The sequence below is a fragment of the Amblyomma mixtum genome, chromosome 2 (assembly GCF_055824585.1).
Source record: "Amblyomma mixtum isolate Tamu chromosome 2, ASM5582458v1, whole genome shotgun sequence".
Taxonomy (NCBI): domain Eukaryota; kingdom Metazoa; phylum Arthropoda; class Arachnida; order Ixodida; family Ixodidae; genus Amblyomma; species Amblyomma mixtum.
In genome coordinates, this window is record NC_143013.1 from 262,389,733 (window position 1) to 262,412,002 (window position 22,270).

The window sequence follows — 22,270 nt, forward strand, 5'->3', positions numbered from 1 at the left end:
CTTCTCTACATCCAGAAGAAATCTCCTGCTAGCATTTCAAGGTCCTCCGTTCTTTAATGGTGCCGAAATGGCTCTGTGATGGGTCTGAAGCGAGAAGCCTTTGGCCTTAAGACTTTTGACCAAGACTGTACATGATTGTCTGAAGTGCCGGAGCTGGGCTTCCTGTGTGCTTCGTACGGCGGCTTGATGACCTCACCCTATTTTTCTTGCCATCGCTGGGATTTTCTGCACTATCTGCGGGTACACACACTAACACACGCCATCGGGTTTTCTCGTAATGAGGCTAGTAATGCTTTCGCATTAAGAAGAAACAAAAGGAGTAACGGCGCAACTTTTTGTGCTTAACAATAACTGCCAGCTATCGAATACCACTCAAGCCCTGAAAACCTGGAAAAACGGCTTTAGTTTACTCGGCTGCCACCAGGCGCTGAACAACCAAAATTACCTCGGGAATTCCGGATGTTTGTTACGCACTTCTGAGTTTCAAAAGCAGTCAGAACTTGTCGGTGCTAGTGCAGGAACCATTACACAAGTCATATTCCGCAGCAACGCGAAGACGGTGTGTTTGCACAGCTATCATCTAACTGCTCTCTGTGTAGCCTCCTCACATTTACGAGTGAAAATATGCTGTCATTCATTTAAGCAATCTTCGCTACTATAGTGAGATACAACTCGCAGCGGCTTTTACCCGTCAAATGACCCCCTTCAAGCCAATGGCGTCGGCCAATTCTCATGAGCCTGCTAGTGAGTGTGACAAAGCAGGGAATGGTCGATGAGAGAGGAGAAACCTTTCCCTCTATGGTCGGGGATAGACCCCTCTCTCCATTGTGGCGCCGTTCCCTGCATTGTCACGATCGCAGGCTCATAAGAATCATCCGACGCCATTGGCTGGAAGGGGATCCTTTGACGGGGAAAAGCCGCTGCGTTCTCGAGTTGTATCCGACTATGGCGGCCGGCAGGTAGGGGAAGCTGGAAGTACACAGGAAAGCTGGGCTTTATTTCCCCGCTTAACTTGCCCGAGGCGGAGTTCCTTCACCTCTACGGGTGGCACACTGGACGACTGTGAAGGACTGGCGCTAATACTAAACACTGAAGAAGGCGCGTTTATTACTCATCGGCGAGACCATTTCAAATAACGAATTGCGACGCGTCGATAGCGCTATCTCGGCTCCGAGGGATGCCGTCATGGAGGGCTCCGGATTTAATTTCGATCACCCGGAGTTCACAATTTCATACTGAGCCTCAAAATGAAGAATAGTCACCGTCTCCAGCTAATGAAGAGCTCTGACAACTCCACTCTTGCGCATAACAGCCTGTTCTATACTGCACTCTCGTGGACTGCGCGAGCGATTTCGTCAGCAGCGCCATCTGTGCGCCTTTTCCGGAGGTTGCTACGCAGCGCGCGCTGCCGCGTCCGCAGCCCTTGAGCAATTTTTGTCTTGAGGAACTGCGCCGCCCGTTTCCTTGGAGCTATCACAGGACGCGATAACCGGAGAAGCGCCGGAGGAAACCGAGTGCAGCCGAACGAACTCACGGCCGCAGTATATATAGGCGCCCTGCAGGGCGCAGCAAGCGGAAGCGAAAGCCAGTTCTTCCCGGAAGAACCGAAAAAGCAAGCCGGTATTCGGGCTGCCTTCCGCGGCGCACCCTAAACGACAGCATCCGCTTCAATGCAGGAGCAGTGATTCGGCAGTTGGTGCAACCGCACGAGCACGAATTAGGTTGGTTGGTTTATGGGGGGCTTAACGTCCCAATGTGACTCGGGCTATGGGGACGCCGGGCTCCGGAAATTTCGACCACCTGATGTCCTTTAGCGTGCACTGACATAGCACAGTACATGGGCCTCAAGAATTTCGCCTCCATCGAAATTCAACCGCCGCGGCCGGGGTCGAACCCGCGTCTTCCGGGTCAGGAGCCGAGCGCCGTAACCACTGAGCCACCGCGGCGGGGCCCGAACACGAATTATTACCATTATCTCCATGGGCTAAACAGTAGCGCTGCACTCGTGATGCAATGATTTGCGGGCAGGAAGGTTCGAGGAGGAGCAGGTGGACAGGAAAGGGTAAATGCCGCTACCTTCCCGGCCGGGAAGGACGTTTACGTCGGCCACCCGCACCCACACTAGTACACACCACACACGCAGCCGCCAAGGAGACTCAGTGGTTATGGTGCTCGGCTGCTGACCCGAAAGACTTGGGTGCGATCCCGGCCACTGAGGTCGAATTTCGATGGAGGCGAAATTCTAGAGGCCCGTGTACTGCGCGATGACAGTGCACGTTAAAGAACAGCGAGTGGTCGAAATTACCCGGAGCCCTTCATTACGGAGCCCTCCACTACGGCGTCCCTCATAGCCTGAGTCGCTTTGAGACGTTAAGCACCACCAAACCATAAAACAAGCACCGCACACGTACCGGCAAAAAAACAAAACAAAAGAAGGTAACTACGTGACGAAGACTTTGCCACATTTAAGTAACCTTCATCGCAGCGTCCACGTACACAATTTCAAATAACACCCATAGGAAAATTAAGACAGAGGCACATAATCGCGTGCCACTTCCACGAAAGCGCCACTACGGGAGAAAAATAAACTAAACGACACAAATGGCAGCCGAATTGAAAGTGACGGCTGCCAGCGACAGTGCGACCCATTGGCACCCGAATGGAAGGGTTACGAGCAGCGGCGAGAAGGAAGAAGATGGAGGGAGTCGGCACAGACAGACCAGACGCGCTTCCCCGGGCGCAAAATACACGCAAGAACGCGTCCGAAACCGCGCCGACGCGAATGCGCCACGCGCGGCGCCCAGAAAGGGACGTTTCGAAAGACAACAAGCGAGAGGAGGAGGATTAAAAAAAAAAAGAAAAACATGAAAAACGCTCGACGGCGACGTAGTCGTCGCCGCCGCCGCGTGATTGAGGTATCGTTGCCCAACACAACTTGCTCGGGCGTGCTACGCAGCAGACAGACAGACGGGAGAGGGCGTTGGAGAAGAACAGCGGTACAGCACACACACGCACATGCACATACAGAACGTGTCAGTATTTGCCGTTTCGGGCGCAATACGCAACGTTCGCACGACCGCTACCCAGCGCAGCCGACGTTGTGGCGGGGAGGAGAAATGCGGATCCAGGAGGGTGTATTCGCGTCACGTGAGTCTCGGTGGTGTGTTGGAAGACCCCACAGACATCATGAGATCCGGGTTGTGCCCGCTCCTCGAAGGACGCTTTAAAATAGCGCGGGGTTTCGAAACGCGTACAGATAGGTGTTCAGTACGCGAACACGCACGCACGCTACGCAGCACACCCACCATTAAAAAGAGGGGGCGCGGTAAGACGTCGAGAAGACGTACAGTTGAACCTCTTTGTAACAAAGTTTACGGGGCCCGGCTATTACTTCGTTATAGCCGTAGCTTCGTTATAGCCCGCGTTGACCGAGCTTCTAAGGAGAATCGTCATTCCTTCGTTATATCCATTATTTCATTACACACCTTTCCGTAATAACGAGGTTCGACTGTAGCGTGAAACTAAGGGCGGTCATTGGTTAAGTGAGCGAACGCCCAAGAACGAGCAGCAAACGACCAATCGAAGTCTAGGAAAGTGTATACGCGGTCATCGCATAGTACTTCCCATGGTACATGTGAGGGGGCTTACAACAACAGATTGAGCGGCCGTGCAACAACCACGAGATTGAGCGGCCGTGCAACAACATGCTCATGTTTATAGCGTCCTGGGGCTGCATGCGCGGGATAACACCCTACTAAAACGTTCCATATGAGCCGGTCATACAGAATTATGGACATGTGGACTCGTTATAATACGAAAAACTATGCAGAAATACATATGCGTTCTGTATATTTTTAATATGAACCCCGTACACTGCCTGCACAGCTTCCAAATGATATCCATGTGGCGCGCACCCCATATGGGGTCCGTATGTTTCCACATGCGCTGTCCATATAGTTTATATTGACAATGTTTGCTCCATATGGACTCCATATATCAGCCACGTGAAAAACGTTCGGCATTATGGGGCTCGTCACATGGAAGCTTTTCAGTAGGGGACCAATACTGCAGCGGAGGGCACCCGATTAATTTCGATCACGTGAGGTTCTTCAACATTCTACTTTTCCCACTTCAATCTTCGACCGTACAAAAAGCCACGACAGCGGGCACACTGCAGTCTTTTTCATAGCCGTATTGGAAAACGTATCTGAGCTACTCTTTCACAATCTGTAGTAAAGGCGATTGCGTAAATTACTCCGCAGAAAATCAACGAAAACTCTTTCCCGACACACCTAGCAGAGACAACGGACACCGCATGTTCTCCGCGCTTTCCCTGGCACAGCCTACAAGATGCAGCACGTCCGAAGGGAGAGAGGATAGAAGAGAGGGGGAGGGTTTTGCCCGGTGACAGCCTCTCCCAAGCTTCTCGCCAAGCCTCGCGGGCCTCGAAACACACAGGCGGGCCTAAATTGTTTACACGCTTCCCGAGACAACGCGGCGTCGCCGAAGAAAGAAAACCTGGTCCCGACAACGGCGACGTGACCGGGCCGCCACACGACGGTGACATGCGCCCAACCCGCTTGCCTTTTCTTGTTTCGCTTTCTTTTTTCGTTTCGTAAGCGACGAGCGCACAGCGGCTGACATTCGATACAAGCAGCGCCTGAGTGAGTAACAGATCTGCGCCCTCAGAAACAAGCTGCACTCGGTTGAAGGCCGGCGCCGATTTCAACGCGAAACGGCGCTACACAGTATGCTTGTGGTGGGCGACGGGTCAATAACCCGATGACTCAGAAGCGCCAAGTACGTGAGTAGTATGAACGAGCCATGATTTCCGGACGCTAGAGCTCCTTTGCAGAATTTTTCACCAATCTATGGATAGTCCATAGACATCATATAGACAGTCTATGGGCTGTTTATTGAAGGTTTTGCATTGGCTGACTGGTGCAAGGCGTGCAGCGACAAGGAACGACCTCACTGTCGGAAGCGCCTGTTTCGCCTAAAACAAGCTCAGAATACTGCAGTTGGCCATTTTCTGCGACCTATTTTTTAAGGCGAGAGCCTTTAATGCCTCATCGTTGTCGACAGAAAGTTTTCAGCGGAGGTGTCACGCTTTTTGGTTGGTCGAAATGGTTATGACGTCAGAGTGCGCGGATTCGCAATAATGAGGTCACCCACGGATGCCTGACGCCCCGTTTTGGAGCAGACGACAACTGATAAAATAGTTGTCGTCAGCTCTGAGAGGGGGCGTAAGGCGTCCGTGGGTGACCACATTACATACTTCATTACTGCGAACAGAGCAACGGATACAACCGAACTCATCGAAGCAGGGAGAGAGTGGTGCTAAAGAAGTAATCAAAGTCGGCAGTCAAAATGTGTAGTTGTAATGTGTAGTCAAATAAAGCACTAGTAGAGCACAAACAGTCTTGCAGCCAATGCCAAACAGTGCGCCAGGAAAGGCTTTAGACTTGCAGCACTTTAGAGACCCAAAGTGCCCCCTGATGTTTTTGTTTTGTGATGTTTTGCGGGCCTATTATACGCACTGGTGGGTTCGCTGCTTTATAGACTCAGCTGCTTGTGATAGGCGGCTATATATATATATATATATATATATATATATATATACACTCCTCGCGAGGTGACACCTCCTCTCCCTGTACCCCAGCGGCGCCATCTGTTGGAGCGCGGCTGCGGCGTTGCTAGGCAACGGCGGCTCAAGGTCGTTCGTGGGCCACGGCATACGGCTGAAGTGCGACCACGCGACGAGCCGAGCTGGCTGCATCAAAAAAGATGTACGGCTCGTTCAAGCCTCGCATTCAATACGCAACAGGTCCTTTATGTACACCCACTCCATGCATCCATTGAGTGTTTCAAGAGAGCATTCTGAGTCAGCGATGTAGGCTGATCCCATATGATATATACCAGGTGTCCCAGCTAAATGTAACCAAGCTTTTAAAAAAAAACACGGGGTGTCCTAGCCGTCTGAAACCAAATGAGGGTTGTTTAGAGCCGCGTGGCCTAGTCTGCAGTATTTTTTTCGTTCTTCAAGGTGGACCAATGAGTTAAGTTCAATTAACTAACTTTTTAATTATTGACTTGAGGAACAAAGTGTCAATGGAGAAGTTGTAGATCGCTTTGAGAAACAGCTTACTGAGACATTTGCAGCAAAGTAATATTTACGTAAAGTAGTTTTTTTACCGGCCTTTAACCATAACCCCCACAATAAGAAAAAGCTTCCACGTGACAACTGTGCCACTTCAATGTCCCAAGACGCGCCTTTAAGAATAAAATTCGTTTTTTCTGAAGTCCTCTCCTCGATGAGAGTTTGGGTGCACATTGGGGCAGAGAAGTGAGCGAGCAGCTGGTCATGTGACAACTTTCTTTTAAGGCCAATAAATGAAGCTACGTAAATCGAAACTTGACGGAAACAGCGCTACTAGCGGTTTTTCGAGGTGATCTGAAACTTTTGCATTGACACTTTTTTCCTGAAGTCAATTAATTAAAAAGTTAGCTAATTAAACTTAACTAATGAATTAACTTTGAAGAGCGAAAAAAATACTCAAGACTAGGCCACGCGACTATGAACAACCCTGAGTTGGTTTCACTGGACTACGACACTTCGCCTTTTTTTAAAGTTTGGTTACATTTAGCTGGGACACCCTGTAGATAAATACAGAGAAGGGGGAAAGGCTGTTAATCTTTAGAAAGGTTTCCGGTTGCTACCCTGCACTGGGGAAGGGAAAGCCTAATTCTACCTTATCTGGTGGCAAACGGGACCACACAATGAAGCAGACCGAACGACAGTGAATCCAGCGCGTATTTGTGAGATGTCAGCGCACATTACAGTTCCCTGGGTGGTCGAAATTATCTGCAGCCTTGCACTGCAGCGCCCCTCATTGCTCGAGTCGCTTCGGAACGTTAAATCACACAAACCACAACCCATTAAATTTCGCTTATTTATTATTCTAGGACTTAAAAGAGAACACAAAACATGGGAAGAGCGTTATGCATATAAGCGAGCGCAAAAAGTGTTTGTGTGCAGAACGCCCATTGACAGTGTCTTCCCAAAATGCGCTGAACATAACGCCACTCGGTCGTTCAGCTCAGCTGGGCAATGCTGCTCGTGACCCCACGCACGCACGCACACAAAATGAGCAGACAGGTAGCGTCGGCTGTGCTCAAATACACAGCACGACCCACGCTACACAATAATGTATACTATGTGCTTGAAAATGGGTTTCTGAGGAAACGAAATGGCGCAGTATCTGCCTCACATAGTCTCGGTGGACACCTGAACCACGCCATAAGCGAAGGGATAAAGGAGGGAAGAAGGCGTTGTCATAGTAGAGGGCTCCGGAATAATTTTTTTCGGAATAATTTTGGCGCCTTTCGCGCTTCGCACCTCCATCGAAACGCGGCCGGGTTCGAACACGCGAACTTCAAATATGCATCTGCGCACAATCTACGCGGTGTGCGCAATTCGCTGCTCAAATTATTCGTGCCCTTTGTAACACACACGGCCTATGTACGTCAATGCACTGCACTTTCCACACAGCTGCCCAGTTTCGCTTTTCGTTCTGTTTATTCCGATGTTTTTATTTTTGTTTTCTCTTTTTTTATTTTTGTTTTTTTTTGCGTCTTGTTGTTCCGCCACATTTCGATTGTTGCTGACTACCAGTTATTGCTCTTTTCTTGCTTCTTTTCTTGCCCTGTTACTCATGTTAAATGTTCCTTCTATGTATACAATTTGTAATTTTTACCACCCCCTATGTAATACCCTCGTGAAGAGGGCCTTTAGGGGTATCTTGAAATAAATAAATAAATAAAAAGACGAATAGACTCTTCAAGGACGTGCGTCGGGATTCCCGGGCATACAATAACGCGCTGTGTAAGCGCGGCAAAACTCGCTGCACTCGAAGCACAGCTGTCACGCACGCTGCCATACACACATTTTGCAGCTTGACTTCGTCCGAACGGCGATTGCTCAGCTAAGTCGCTACGAGGCGACAATACATCGGAAGGCGTTGTTGCCGCGCGAGCGCGAGCGAGCGATCGGATAACATTACGTGGGATTTAAAAAAAAAAGATACAAAAGGAACAGTAAAAGGGGAACGGGGGGGGGGGGGGGGGGCATGCAGAGGCGACACCTGGTGGAGCCTGACGCAGGCCTCGTGCGCTGCTTTGCTTTGGAAAAACAGTCCACCGAAACAACGCCGCAGCAGGACGTACTTTGAAATATCCCTATAGTAGAACAAACTGTTGCTACAGCGTAGCACTAATGATGAGAATGGTGCATGTCGTTGCGCGTTAGGTTGAATTCCTGCAATACATAAATCGTCGCAGCAATGCTGTGAGGCAACATATTAGTAATCTACCTTTTGTTCCTTCGATGCTTTGGACAGCTGCAACAATGCTGACCGAAAGCTTGCGTACCAACGACGACAATACTATTGCAACCAATAAACCAGTCAAACAACGGTCACACACGGCGTGTGCGCACTGTCTCTCCTCTGTCCGTCGTTAGACTGGTTTATTTGTTCTAGACCGCGCTCCAACTGACCCAGTCCGCCACTCTTCTGCAATACGTATTTGGCCTATGCCTGTTGCGTTAACGTGGCCAAATGCGGACATCAACCAGGTCGAGGCAATACTGGAAGTATCTGAAAGTAACGCTGCCGCAACACTCCGGGAACAAATTGCGCACACGCAACGCAATAGCTCCGCACGTGCACAACTTACAGCATAATTATAAAGCTCCATCATGCACAATTACAGCTGTGCACGCCCATGCAGAGCTATAATCAAGAACCATAGCCCTGCGTGTGCATGCAAGCGTCAAGCGAACCTCTAGCGCTGATAATTTGGCCCGAAAAGAAACATGTGCAAAGCAGGTGTACTGCGTGTTGTGTTCGCGCGCGCGTGTCTATATGTTACTGGCTTCTTCTAAGAACAAGCGTCCAGGACAGTGAACGTCTGCAGCAAATCAACTCCAAGGACCATGCCAACGGACCGTGTTCCAAGAACTGTGCCTGGAGGCGAACTAAATACGCTCGAACCACGCCAGGATTCCACCAAGCAACTGTCAACGCCGACGGCAAGTAAATTCGAGGAGGTGTAACGGCGACCAAAAAAAAAAAAAAAACTGTTGATACCGTCTGGCGAAAGTGCGTCCTGACAAACCGAAACGCAAGAACGAGGCAATGACTAATTTCATCGCGTGCCGAGAAATCAGAAATGGTTTGGTTTGGTTTATGGGGTTTAACGTCCCAAAGCAACTGAGGTTATGAGAGACGCCGCAGTGGAGGGCTCCGGATAAATTCGACCACCTGGGGTTCTTTAATGTGCACTGACATCGCACAGTACACGGGAATCTAGAATTTCGCCTCCATCGAAATTCAGCCAGTGCAGACTTCCTTAACATAAGAAGTCCCATATCGGGCCAAAATGCGTACGCAGTCATACAATTCCTCCACTGGCTGGAGTGAATTAAGTGATAGAAATGACGTCACCAGATCGAAACATCCCCATCGACTAGAGGAAATGACATCAAAAGGGAAGTGATGTCATTTCCGGCAAAGACAACAGCTGCTATGGGGCTTCCTGCGCGCCTCATGCGCTGAGTTAAGGCACCACGCGAAAAAGAAAACGCCACATTTCCTCACGCTGCAGGGCTTTGGAGAACGCTATTTCTCTTCGTTTCGAAAACTGATATGGCACCGGCTTGCCCGGGGCTACGAACTCGTCGCTGGTACTGACCACCACACTGGTTAATTAAAAAGTTAGACCACAAATTTTAGCTCACTTGCAAGCTAATTAGTTATATTTTTTTAAGGATCTGACAGCCATCGCGGTTGAGAGTGTGTTCGAGAAAAGATTTGCATTTTATTTCGAGCATCCTATCTTCAAGGATTTTTGAACGTTCTCGCTGAAATACCCGGTACATATGGACGGCACTACTGCGGTTCTCCGTGGAGATCGTTAAAGACCCCACACCTGTCGAACAAAGGTGTGGCCACTTAAGAAACTTCCTCATGCTAAAAGAGGAAGGATAATACAACACGAGGCCCCACTTGATGCCACACCCACCGAGTCCGACCAACAAGGAGCTGTAGGAGTAAACGCACTGCGGCCTCAAGAGCCAGAAGACGCAATAACCCAGACGGATGAGAAGACAACGAGCCGCGGATGTCGAGAGACGCCACGCGGCTGACGGCGCGAGCCCTCTTTCGATCAAGCAGAGGCCGAGAAGATGGGGAGTTTACGGTTATGTCGCTGCCCGCTAGGAATACGCTAATTAGGCACGCACCGCAAATGGACTTCAAGGACTTCATAACTGCCGCGGCGACGATCAATTGGTGAGAAATGTCGCAACCCGCCCGGCATTTGTAAACAGGCGGCGAGCACACGCGATTTCATTAACGTGCTTGGCGATACGTACACGAGGCGGCGCACGATGCTCCCGTTTTGACTGGCGGTAGAGGTCGGGCGACGTCGGCCTCAAATGACTATGCACTGCGCATTGAAGGTCTGGCGGTAGTAGAGCACAAACAACGCATTTAGGCACCTCCCACATAGCAAACACAAAACACTAGACGATGTGCCCCCCCCCCCCCCCCCCCCCCCGCCCCCTCTCCCCTTCGCCAGTAGATAAATAACGAATAAATATCCTTATGACTAACAATCCGTATAGACAACGAACAACTCTAAGAATTTTAGCCCAGGTCATCAGAAACATCCTCTGAAGCTTCGTGAACAGTACATGTAGCGAACACGGTACGAAAAAAAGACGAAAAGACGCGGGAAAGCGTGGTAAGAGCTTGCATACTCACAGGTAGTGATGTAGAACATGCCGGATTCGTTTCCAACGCAGCGAAGGCGACGTCGTGGGAAGTAACTCAGTCCGACACAACAAGCGACGACGACAGTTCCTTCGGCTACACGATCACGAAGAGGTACGGCTACCAGGACCGTTGTAAGGTTTATTATCGAGGGTCAGCGAACCCTGCTTTCCACGTCTGCGTCGATTACGCGTCTAAAAACTTCAGTTACGGCGTCTTCGCTGACGAATCCACAGAGAAGCCATAAACAGCGAGTGTGAACAGCTCCTCGGATGTGAAACGAGACCCGTCCACGCACACAATCTCTGGTCGCTTCTCTCGAAGCGAGTTCACAAAAGTTCATGCAAGGCGGCGCTTAATGAATGCGCTGGGAAATAACAACTCCCTAGCGGGGCAAAGTCTTCGTGAAACGCCAGCAAGCAGAGCACAGTCTTCTTCGGTGTCTTGACACGTACAGAGTTCATCAGACGAGGACAGTCAAAACGACGCAGCGGCTGATTCTCATAGAAAGCGCTCTCAAATAACTTGACAGAAACAAGAGCTAAAGACGACACACTATAGCGGTACCCCTTCACTGTATAACTGCAGAGGTCATCTAAACTGAGGGGCTCATCCGTGAGACACAAGTAAAGATAGCAAAGGCTGGGACCAGGGAATCAAATGAGGCCAGCGGTCTACACTAAGACCAGAAGATCAACAAAGCCTGCGGTTCTCAAAAACGCCCGGTTTCCTGAAACAGCCGGGTCAGTTTCCCTTCAGCACGTCTTTCGAACCCGACCCGATGCCAGCAAAGTCGACGTCTACGCCGTCCCTTTTAGGGAGTTGCCTGGAGTTGCCTGGAGTCCCTGGCTCTACAGCTTGCCTTCGAACCCTAATTAGCCGAAGAAGGCGAGCGAGCCATAGACGGTCCCCAAATTCGCTCGGTCACACAGTCCACAAAGAGTGAGTGAAGATACGTGGGATACTGCAGCCTGGACAAAGCGTCTCGTATCTTGGCCAGTAGTAAGCACGTCAACGGGTATACACGGCCGTCGATCAAGCAGGCTGTCAGGCGCCGTATCGACGGGGTAGCCAAGGTCCGAGTTGCGAAAGGAACAAAGAACGATCGGAGTCCGATGGAAGACGAGGAAGACTTGAGAGATACAGAGGGGCAGTCCGAGGACAGGCTCCTCGTGGGATGGCACACTCACGCACGACGGTGTGAGCCGTCAAAGACGAGAAGGCGCCGCGGCGGAATCACGTCGGGGTCACGTCGTCGTTGTCGTAATGCGCGCCCGTAACGAGCGCTGCTCAGCGCGACGACGGCAGGAAGCACGCCAGCCACCATCCGCGGTGGAGCGAGGGGCAGGGCAGCACGGAATGCCAGGGGTCATCTTCGCCGTCGATCAACTGCCACGCGCACGGGAGGAGAATGCGGAGGGGTAAACCACGGGTTACAACCGCCAACCCTCCGTCCCTCCCGACACCGTTCCTTTCTCCCTCAACTCTTCTCCCTTTGATTCTAAAGTCCCCCCCCCCTTCCCCCCATCATAACTGCTATCGAGCAGAAGATAAAAGGGACACGATGACTAAGAGCAGATGCTCACCTAAAGTACTAAAGATGGGAATTCTGTCTTCACTAACGGCACACCAATACCGGGGTCCTACTCGGGTGGGTTAGGACTTCCTTTAGCTCTTTCATATCTCGTTGATGACTTAGCGACGCAAGAAATACCTGTTAACGAAACCAAAGAAACATCAACAATCCAGCAAGTGAGCTTTCTAACGGGATGCCTTCGGGAAGAGTTTCTGCGCTGAACCCAAACTATAACATCAGCAAACAATAGCACACGCGCTCGTTTAGAAAACCCGCGAATAAAATGAAACGAGCGAAACGCTAAAGAGGTTCACGGTCACAAAAGCAACAACGAGAAAAACTGAAAAAAAAAAACTAAAACGCCAACAGGAGTCTACAACAATGGCATCAAGCACGCATGCGAAATGTGACAGAGCAAGTGCAAAGTTGCTCTCCGGACACTGTCATCGCAGACGGTATACTCACGAAACCGTAGAGGAAAATAAAAAAAAAATCGAAAAAAGTGGGGGCGGGAGGGGCGAGGTGGGCTGCGCCGAATGACACTGCACTCCTTGCAACAAGAAAACTCAGCCAACCAAAGGTGAGCACTCTACCCCTTTGCGGCGAGTCCACCCAACTCGCACCGATCGACGGACAGCTGGGCCCCGTCAGAAAACAAGAGTAGGTATACGGTGGCCGGGGAATTCCCGAGCTCCTCCAAAGCCGGCCCGTATCGATCTGGCGGACGCCGAGAAGCGATATATGACAGGAGGAAGGGGGTGGGGGTCACGGCGACACAAGGTGCCCCAGGCAGCACAGCGATAGCGAAGAACACGCCAAACACTGCAGCGAAAAAAAAAAGAAAGGAGATAGCGACGAGATCCGGCGAGCAATATGGAGATGACGTCAAGCCCCAGCCGCAGAGGACGAACACATCCGACGACTTGCGCTAAGGGACGCTGCCGTCGCTATGTGGCCGCACCAAAGTAGTCGGCAGGAAAGTCGCTTCCGAAACGCCCCGACGCGGCTTGTTCATAAGCTTCGAGGACCCTACCGTTACAGAAAAAAAAAATTCAGTAGACGCTCTATCAACAATATACGGACTGCCTATTGAAAATTTCCTAGAACACCATGCGCGAGTCGATATATACACCACGGGTCGATTGCAAACAAGAACAGCGCGAAGAGAGAGGTTGAGAGAGAAGGCGGACCGCGACACGAAGTTTCTTGACAGACCAGATTCACTTTTCCTTCACAGCGCCCGGAGCTAGTGCACTCGAAGTGAGAAGGAGAAAAGTTTTTTCCCGGAGGATCGAGAGACGCCGCCCGCGAAGTGCCACTCAAAACGCGATGCCCCGTCAAGAAACTGCAACTGAACCAAGAACAGCACTCCGAGGGTGCGAAGGAGCAGCGCGCACTTTGGAAAGCTACCTTCGCTTACTATCTTTCCCTTTCTTCCCTTTTCGGACGCGAGAGTGACGGCGGCTGAGGGAGCTTTGGGAAGTGCTAAGTAAACAAAGGGCTTCGGAAAAATTGCTGCCGCGACATCGCGTTCTCCCTCGGAACACTTCTCGTCCCTTAGATTTCTCGGCGTCCGAAAGGAAATCGATAAAAACCACTCGGGCGCGAAAAAAAAGAAACACCGTTCGCTGATTATATGGCGCGCACCTCGAGCGAAAGAGTCAAGGCGCCTTTCCTTACACAGACTTTCATTAATAGTTATTTATATCTTCGCAGAAAGATGGTCCTCGATCACGGAACTGGACAACGGGGGCCCGTGCCTGGCTATCACGTAAGTGGAGCAAGGCGTAAAGCGCGCGAAAAAAGAACAAACAATGCAGTCACCTTCCTGGTAGTGCAGAAATGGCGCGGGCGCCCAACTAGTGCCGAGGGAAGAGACCTCCAGCTGAAACCTACACATCACGGGCTGCTGGCGCACCAGAATGCAATCATCATAAACCCCTCACACCTACGTCCACTGCGGAGCTGAAACGAATTTCAAACCTGTCCCGCGCCAGCCGCGGTCTCCCTATTCCCGCAAACTCCCTAATCTCATCTACCCACCTCGCTTCACTGCCATCCCGTGTTGCCTTTAAAATCTCCCGAACCCCTCCGTCAACCCGATGGGAACACCGATCGCCTCTTCTCCGTAATACGTGGCGAAGTACACGAAGCAAAACAGCCCGAAAGCCTTACCCTTTAATCACCACGCGTGCAGAGAACGGAAGGAAGACAGTTAAGTGCGTCGAAACACGTGCTACTCTGATGAGAAAGTAGACGCGACCAATTCCAACAGACTGCCTAAAAAGTGCTAGGCCAGTATGCGCATGCTAGAGAAAAAGACATCACGTGATGCAATGGGGCAAGCACAAACGAAAAATTATCAACTAAACAGAAGACGCAGCCAGCCCAGCAAAAGTGCTCGTGCGAATCGCGGGCTGCAAAGAGGACGCCGTGTCCCTAATGAGGGGGAAAAAGGGTTGACGCAGAGGCGAAGGGGCAACGGCCACGCGAAATAGGGAAGCTTCCCGCGGCGACCTCCTGTAATTGCCAGCCCCCGCGGGGAAGGTTGCCACAAACAGGGGCCATCCGGAGGCAATTGGGGAAAAAAGGCAAAAAAAAGACAACGGCTAACAGGAACAGGCGAAAGAGCCGAGGAAACAGCGCACGGGGGGGCAAGGCCTAGGCACCCGCGTCAGCGTAGTACACAACCAACGAACGTTTAAACCAACAAAGAAGACTGCAGCGTACAAAGTGACAAATCCCAGCACTCTACCAGAAAGGTAAAGAGCAAGGGAACAAAGGGAAGCAAATCCCTGAACTCAATTCCCAACATAAACAAAAGATGGGGAATGTGGGGACTGTCTAGAAGAGAAGGAATAGCCGGCAACAGAAAGGTTCTAAGGGCACGACGGACCTTCAGAAGCCACAACGTATCATGAGAGAAAAACAGACTAACCCGTCCAAAGGAAAGCACACGAACTGCCGCAAGGACAGGTACAAGAGGGCACTACTAATTAGTTCCGGCAGGGTAGTCAGAAATGACAGGAGAGGAAGGTGCACTGTCCAAACAAAAGAAAAAGAATACTTATGAATGGAAGAATCCACAGAAAAGGGGGGCTAAGGGAAAGCCTGGACCTCTTCAACGCCTGCGCAGAAGTGCACCTGAACAAAAAAACACACTGCGCGCCCGGCCAAAATGCCAAGCAGCTTCAAACCCAGCCAGACCAGCGGAGCCTTACAGACAAGAGAGCAGAAACACGAAAGGCACGAAAGACGAAGCAAAAAAAAAACAGCCCGTCGACCAATGTGGGCCAGCGGAACTTGGTCGAGCGGCAGGAACCTTCACCTCTCCTTCCACCTGCAGCCACAAAAAGGGAAAGCTGGGGAAAACAGGGCGTGCAAAAACAAAGACAAGACACCGATACAAGACAAAGCACAGAAAGGGAAAATGAGGAACAAACAACCATAAAGACGGGGTGGGGGGGGGGGGGGGGGGACGGAAACGGAGAAGGCCACCAACACCACCAGGGATATGGGGGTCGAAGAAAGCAAACAAAACAGAAAGAGCAACGATGAGCAGGCGGCAAAGCGCTCAACACAACGGCAGAGAAAGCAAGAAAATAAAAGGTAAGCGCGGGGCAAATAAAGCACTAAGAATGAGGAAGACGCGGCGACGACGAACAGGCAGCGTGGGAGCGATGGGTGTTTCGGGCCGAAGGAGGCAGCAGAAGAGGAGACGGCGGCCTTGGGTCTTTTTCCTCGCCGCAGACACGCAAAATAATCCCGGGATCCCGGCCGCACTGCGCGGAGGGGGTCAGGAGGAGAACCCCGAGCGGAGGCTGCACAGCACGGCGCCGCCGGGCGCGCCAGAAGCAGCAGCAGCGGAGGCAGCGAGCGCCCCAACGCCGCGGCGCTGCAGGCCCCGGCAGCAGCAGGCGCTCCCGAAGGCCAGGAACAGGCGCGAACCCCCCGCGCTAGGGTCGACGCACGCTGGTGGGGCGAGAGCGGCACCGCGAGCGGGGAGATTCCAGCCGGGACTCTCCCCGGGGCCACCCTCTCCACCACATACACTCTTCCCCCCACCCCGCGACCCATTCCCCCACCACTGTCCCCTTTCTCTATCCTTTCCCACTCTCTTCAGGGAAGGCGCGCACTTCCGTTTCGCCGCCCTTTCCCCCACACTCGTCTCGCTTCCGTTTTCTCCCTCGCCACAGCGCACGTCCCCCCCCCCCCCTTTTCTTCCAAGCCATCCCGCTGCCCGCTCTTGCCGGAAACGAGGAGCAAGCTCGCTTCCTCGTTCCTTTCCTTCCCTTCGGCTCCGACGAAGCGCCCTCCTTCCTCTCCGCATCCTCACCTCTTCCTATTCTCGTCCTATGCTTGCTTTCCCTCCTCCGTCTCCCGTTCCTTAGGTAAAACTACACACACACACGCGCGCACGCACGGTTTTCATCGTAAACAGACGAACGGCCATAAAAAAAAGGCCAGGCTCGCCGTTTCATCTTTCCTTCTCTCTCGGTCGCAAAGACTGTCAATCGCGACCCTTTCCCTCCGGATTCCATGTCGTTCCTTCGCCCGCGCTTATTACGCAATACGCTTCCCTCCTTCCCCAAACGCCTGAGCCGCCCGTCCTTCCCTAATGCCCTCCTCCCATTCCCGAAACTCTTATTCTTCCCGACACTCGCACAGTGAGGACCTGCCGTCCGGGCACTTGCCCTTGCACTCATTCTCTCACCTCTTTCATATTTTACTTCCTTTCCACTCCTTCACGAAAAAGAGAAGCGAGGGCGATCCCTCTCTCTCCCCAAACGCGCGGCCGTTTTTCCTTCGCTTAGGGAGAGACACAGCGACAGCGCATGCGCGGGCCTTCCCGTTTTTCGCCCTCACCGGCGGCCTCCCCGCTTCGCCATTGGCCGCCCCGCCAGGAGCCCCCCGCACTAGGGAGAACAAAACCAGAGCGGACGAAGCGCGGTGACGTCAGAGCGAGAACGCTGGCGCGCGCAGGCGCCGCGGCCGTTTTGTCCGAACAAATTTCCCTCGGTGTCGTTCCCCGGACTTTTATTTTCCCATTGGGCGGAGAATTTCCTCTTTTTTTCCTTATCTGCTCGAACGGCCTCACTTCGTCTCCGACCATTTATAAACACACACCCCGTTTATTTTCTCCGTTCCTTTGGGTACAGCCGCTCGTTCGGGAAGGGCGATGTCCGGGGCTACCTTTCGTGTCCTGCCCTACTCGTAAACGAGCCAAAGAAAACCCGCGCTCAACGCGGCGCTGAGCGCCGAACAGCGACTGTAAATACAGCGCGCGGTTGTGAGCTATACAAAGCTGGAAGGTTCGTGTTGACACTGCGCGAAAAAAAAAAAACGTGCACATAAAAAACGAGCTCGAACAGCAAGCGACGGGAGAGACGCCACATCGGTCATCTCGGAAACAAAAAAAAAACGCACCTGCGAGCAGTGTTGCGCAGTGTTGCGAAACGCGGTCGTCCCTAGGTAGTCAAAAAGCATTCAATCAACTGAGTTCACGCGGGAAATATTCGCGAGTGGACGCACCCATTACGACAAGCACTTCGGGAAATGAAATCCCTAAACGACAGCCGCCATCGTTAAAGAAGCCAAGGCCAAACAGCCAACGCAGAGATGGTCTTGCATTACTATAAAGGAACACTGTCCATCATATACACAGTCAGAACAGACTAAGTTCGCCGGAGAAGCGCTGATATTAGCGATATTAGCTCAGTCGCAACGCTGCTCCAGTGACGAACTCACCTCACACTACCGTATTATCCCCCCCCCCCCCTTGCTTCCCGAATCCCCCTCAACAAGTCTTCCCTGAAACACCCGGTATAAAGGTACATGTGTGTTGGGGGAGGGGGCATTACACCTTGCCTATAGGTGTGGCAACGCACAGAAAAAAAAGATTTAGTGTGGTTAGGCCAAATGCTTCAGGTGCGCTAATGCTTCGGTTTCGATTCGAGCCACGGTTTTCAAGCGCGAGCAAGCTTCAGAGAAAGATAGGCATTAAAGGTATGAGTCGATAGCGTTAATATCACTATACACCCACATACGCGGAATTGGTCATTCTGTACTTTCAATTCATAGGTCGTTTGGAGTCCCCACGATGCGCCACTGCCCTGAGATGGCAGGCGCTGCCACAGGAGCGGCTTGTGCGACCCAGGTTGCTGTTCCCGAGCAACCTCGAAGTTACGAAGAGAGGCTTCGGAAAGGCAAACATCGAAGAAATACAAAATTGGGGGTTTTAGTGCAAGCGCACCAAAAGTCTCAAACTGGCCCAAAAAGAGAATGCCGCGAATCTTAGTTTTGGTTTCAGAGAGGAAGTTTGTTTTCCAGCAGCAGGAGTGCGAGGGGTCTTTTTACGGGGTAAACACCGTCGGCGGCAGTGGCGTGGTATGCTGTAACCTAAAACTCAATTCAATACAATTTACTTTGCATTTCTCACACAAGACGCCCACCGCTAGAAGGGGAAGTGTTAAACTATCGGTCGGTGCATTCGAGGCACTCTCGAACGCTTGCGCCTGCCATCCATGATCCCGCGATCCATATAGGGATTTCGCCTCTATCGAGATTCGACCGGCGCGGCCTGTATCGAACCCGCGTCTTTCGGGCCAGCAGCCGAGCACTACATATCCACTGAGCCACCGCGCGACGGCTTCCTTAATTCGTTCACTCGGCCCATTAATCTAATTGAGAACGGGAACGGAAGTGGAAGCACAAACACTATTACGCAAGAAGAAAAAAGCGGAAGAATATCGATTAAAAAAAACGGCGGGAAAAATCATTTAATGAGTTCCCAGCAGAAGCAGCGAAGCTCAGTTTCGGCTTGGCGGCGATGCCTGAACGGAAACGTGCTCTGAATCTTAAAAAGGGAAAACTCGCACAACTGCGCCGCTATATAGCTACACGTCGCGGCTTTTCGCCGGCGAGCTGGGCCTGCAAATTCCTGCGAAGCACGAATTCAGCTCCGGCTGAATTGAAAACACGGAGCCCGAGCACTCGATTCCCTCGCTCTCGCCGTCGCTTGCTCCCTATAAGGCGTCATTTCCATGCGACCGCACATCGCGCACAACACAGACACACGCGCGAAACGCCTGCTACAACTGCTAGAGAAATGCACTTCCACCGCTTGAAGGCCCATGTATTCAGTGAGAGGCTACACACCACCTCATTCGTCCAGTACTTTTTCCCCTTCTTCGAAGATCGCCTGGACATCACGGATAAGAGCTCATCCCCGTATATACTTGCGCAGCCATGAATTCAGTGCACGCTGTACGCGGCCATGTGTACAGAGCGTGCGTTTCTTTAACGATACGCACGGTCTTGTATATTTACACAGGTGAGAGCTTGGATCGGGGTCAGCTCTGCAGTGACGACGTAAAAACCTGCTCGGAAAAAAAAAGTGAGTTGAGAGACTTCAAATACACTGCCACTGCGTAAAAACACAAACGAACGGAGATGAATTCATATGTAAGCTTCACACATACGGAATACCAGCGACCAACACAGCGCGAGACGATCTTACAATAAACTGGAACACCCCTACGTGCAGACTGGTCGAGAACAGTTTCCCTCCACCCTGCGAAACCGCTTTTCATTTCATTCACGCAACAAAATGAGCATCGCACGCTTGAGTTCTCGTCGACTTCTGTCATCTCTTTCAATCTGATAGACGAGACTTGGAAAGTAACGAAACGCGCATTAACGTGCCGCCGTGTTTTTAGTTACTGTTTCGACCGTGCTGTGAACCGTTCACGTTAAAAGCGTGCAGAACAAACAAACAAACAAAAAACGACCGAAATGTCCGGACCGGGAGAACCGACGAAGAGCCGCGAGCTGAGAAACGAAACGTGCATTGCTGTCGCGGGCAGAGCCCGATCGATAATCCACTCAAAACGCAGGGACTTCCCGCCCCCCCCCCGGTTCCCGGCCCCCGCGCCTTTACGGTTTTTCCTTTTTTTTTTTCGTTCTCTCGATACCTCCGACTGTTCGCAGCGGATTAAATTTTATTCGAGCCGTATACACCACGAAGAAACATGGATCGACCGATAGAATTGAACCACGCGTTCCAGCATCGAAAATGAAACCGATAAAGAGACAAAGAATGTAACGCACAGAACCTAAGAGTGTGACGCGTAGAACCTATCGACGCGCACTCAACCACATATGCGCGTGCGGTTAAAATATTGTCCGCCAAATTAGTAAAGATATACTACAAAGGAAAGTGAAGAAAAAAGAAGAAAGATGAAAGACTACTGTTGTCTGCTTGGTCACGCTGCATCTTGCTTCCGCGCGCACAACAGCGCTGCTCAGTCAACGTCAAGGGGTCCCGCCAAGCGCAGGCGCCGCAGGAGTGATTGCACGCAGGCTGATGGAAAAGACGGAAGACACACACACGAAGAAAAAAAAACACGGAATCAGGAACTGCATTTTTCCAGATGCACCGTCTTGTCTCGTTTCTTCCCATCCGACGGCGCGAACTGCGAACAACCGCGTACGTTCAAGGGACGTAGAACACCGACAGCACGGTCCAGAAAACTCCGAATACAATACAATGGGGCAAATCGCGCAAGCAGCAGCAGCAGCCTCGCACGTCGCCTTGCCTCTGAGGATATGCGCCGCGTCACTCTTGCTGAGAGGTATTCCAGGCGAAGAAGGAGCGTCCAGGGGGAACTAAAGGTAAACAAACGAACACCACTAACATCCACCTGGGCGCATCCACATTGCAAGAAAGGAAATGCAGTACAAAGCTTGGCGTAATCTTCGCAGCTGAGGAGAAATTAGTCCCGGTCCGGAGCTCGAAAACCGGGGACAACCGCCAGCACCTGTCAATCGCTCTTACGAATTGCACTAGCAGCTAACTAGGCAGTCTAGCAGTGCTGGACTTCTCCAATCTAGTTGTATATACTCCATTTTCCCGCCCTTAAGTAGCTTTGCATTGGGATTCGTTCGCTGTACATGTAGCCTCAGGGTCTGCCAGTGAAGCAAACCCTCGAGGTTCGTAAGTGGCCAAACCTTTACGCCAAATCATGTATCACTGTCAACCCCTACTTATAGCAGAGAATGAGCCTACTTCGCTCACAGCTCATTTCACCTGTAGCACGGTCTAAGATCGGCCTACGATCGGCCAATAGTCGGCCAACGATCGGCCAATAGTCGGCCCATTTGTAGCTCATGCACAAGACCCGCAGCCAACCACCCTGAAGTAACACAGAGCAGCCTAAACGAGCTCACCGCCATCTTCCGACGTAATAAATAACAACGATAATCTAGTATATAGACAAAAAGAACGCTTGAGTGATGGGCAACGGAATAAGTTCGGACGCATGCGGGGACCCTTTTCCGAGTGCGACAATCGAGTGTGCCGACGCCTTTACCCTTCGCCGCCAACACAAGGCGGCCGCCACAGCGCGGGTGTAGAACACACTACTTCGCGCATAGCATCGGAGGAAACAGAGCATGCGATCCCTTTGTAGAGAAGTGCAACGCTAATTAAGCCCGTATGGGCTTGGTCGAGTCTGCCCTCTGCTAACTCCCTTCACTGAAATTTCATTTCATTTATTTACTTTAAAGGCCCCTTTCGGGGGATTACATAAGGGGTGGGGTAATCAAAAAATTTTGTACATTTTTTCACGATGACATATGAAGTTCAATGTTGGCGTTGAAGAGTGATGGGCAGGTGATAGCAGCAACGGAGTGGGAGAGGCCGTTCCAGTCTGACAAGGCTCGTGGAAAGAAAGAGGTCGAAAAGGTTACGGTACGGGCACGTGGACGAGTAACTTGAAGGGGGTGACCAGTGCGATGTGATGTGCGCGGCGGAGGTGCGCAGATGTATGGTTCACGGCCGAGTGAGCTGTAATAAAAT

The 22,270-nt window shown here is 51.6% G+C and overlaps 1 protein-coding gene across 3 annotated transcripts in view; it reads right to left on the bottom strand.

The window, feature by feature from the left end:
- The window catches only part of LOC149363805 (mediator of RNA polymerase II transcription subunit 15-like), a 136,878-nt gene that overhangs the window by 103,209 nt on the left and 11,399 nt on the right, over positions 1 to 22,270 (bottom strand). Inside the window, exon 1 of one of the 3 annotated variants that reach the window (XM_089573741.1) lies at positions 10,827 to 10,860. The exons of the other annotated variants lie outside the window; for them this stretch is intronic. Within the exon in view, the coding sequence (XP_089429867.1) occupies positions 10,827 to 10,845 (19 nt within the window). The 5' untranslated portion in view covers positions 10,846 to 10,860. Of the gene's footprint in view, positions 1 to 10,826; positions 10,861 to 22,270 lie in introns of those variants that run through there. 3 annotated transcript variants of the gene reach the window in all.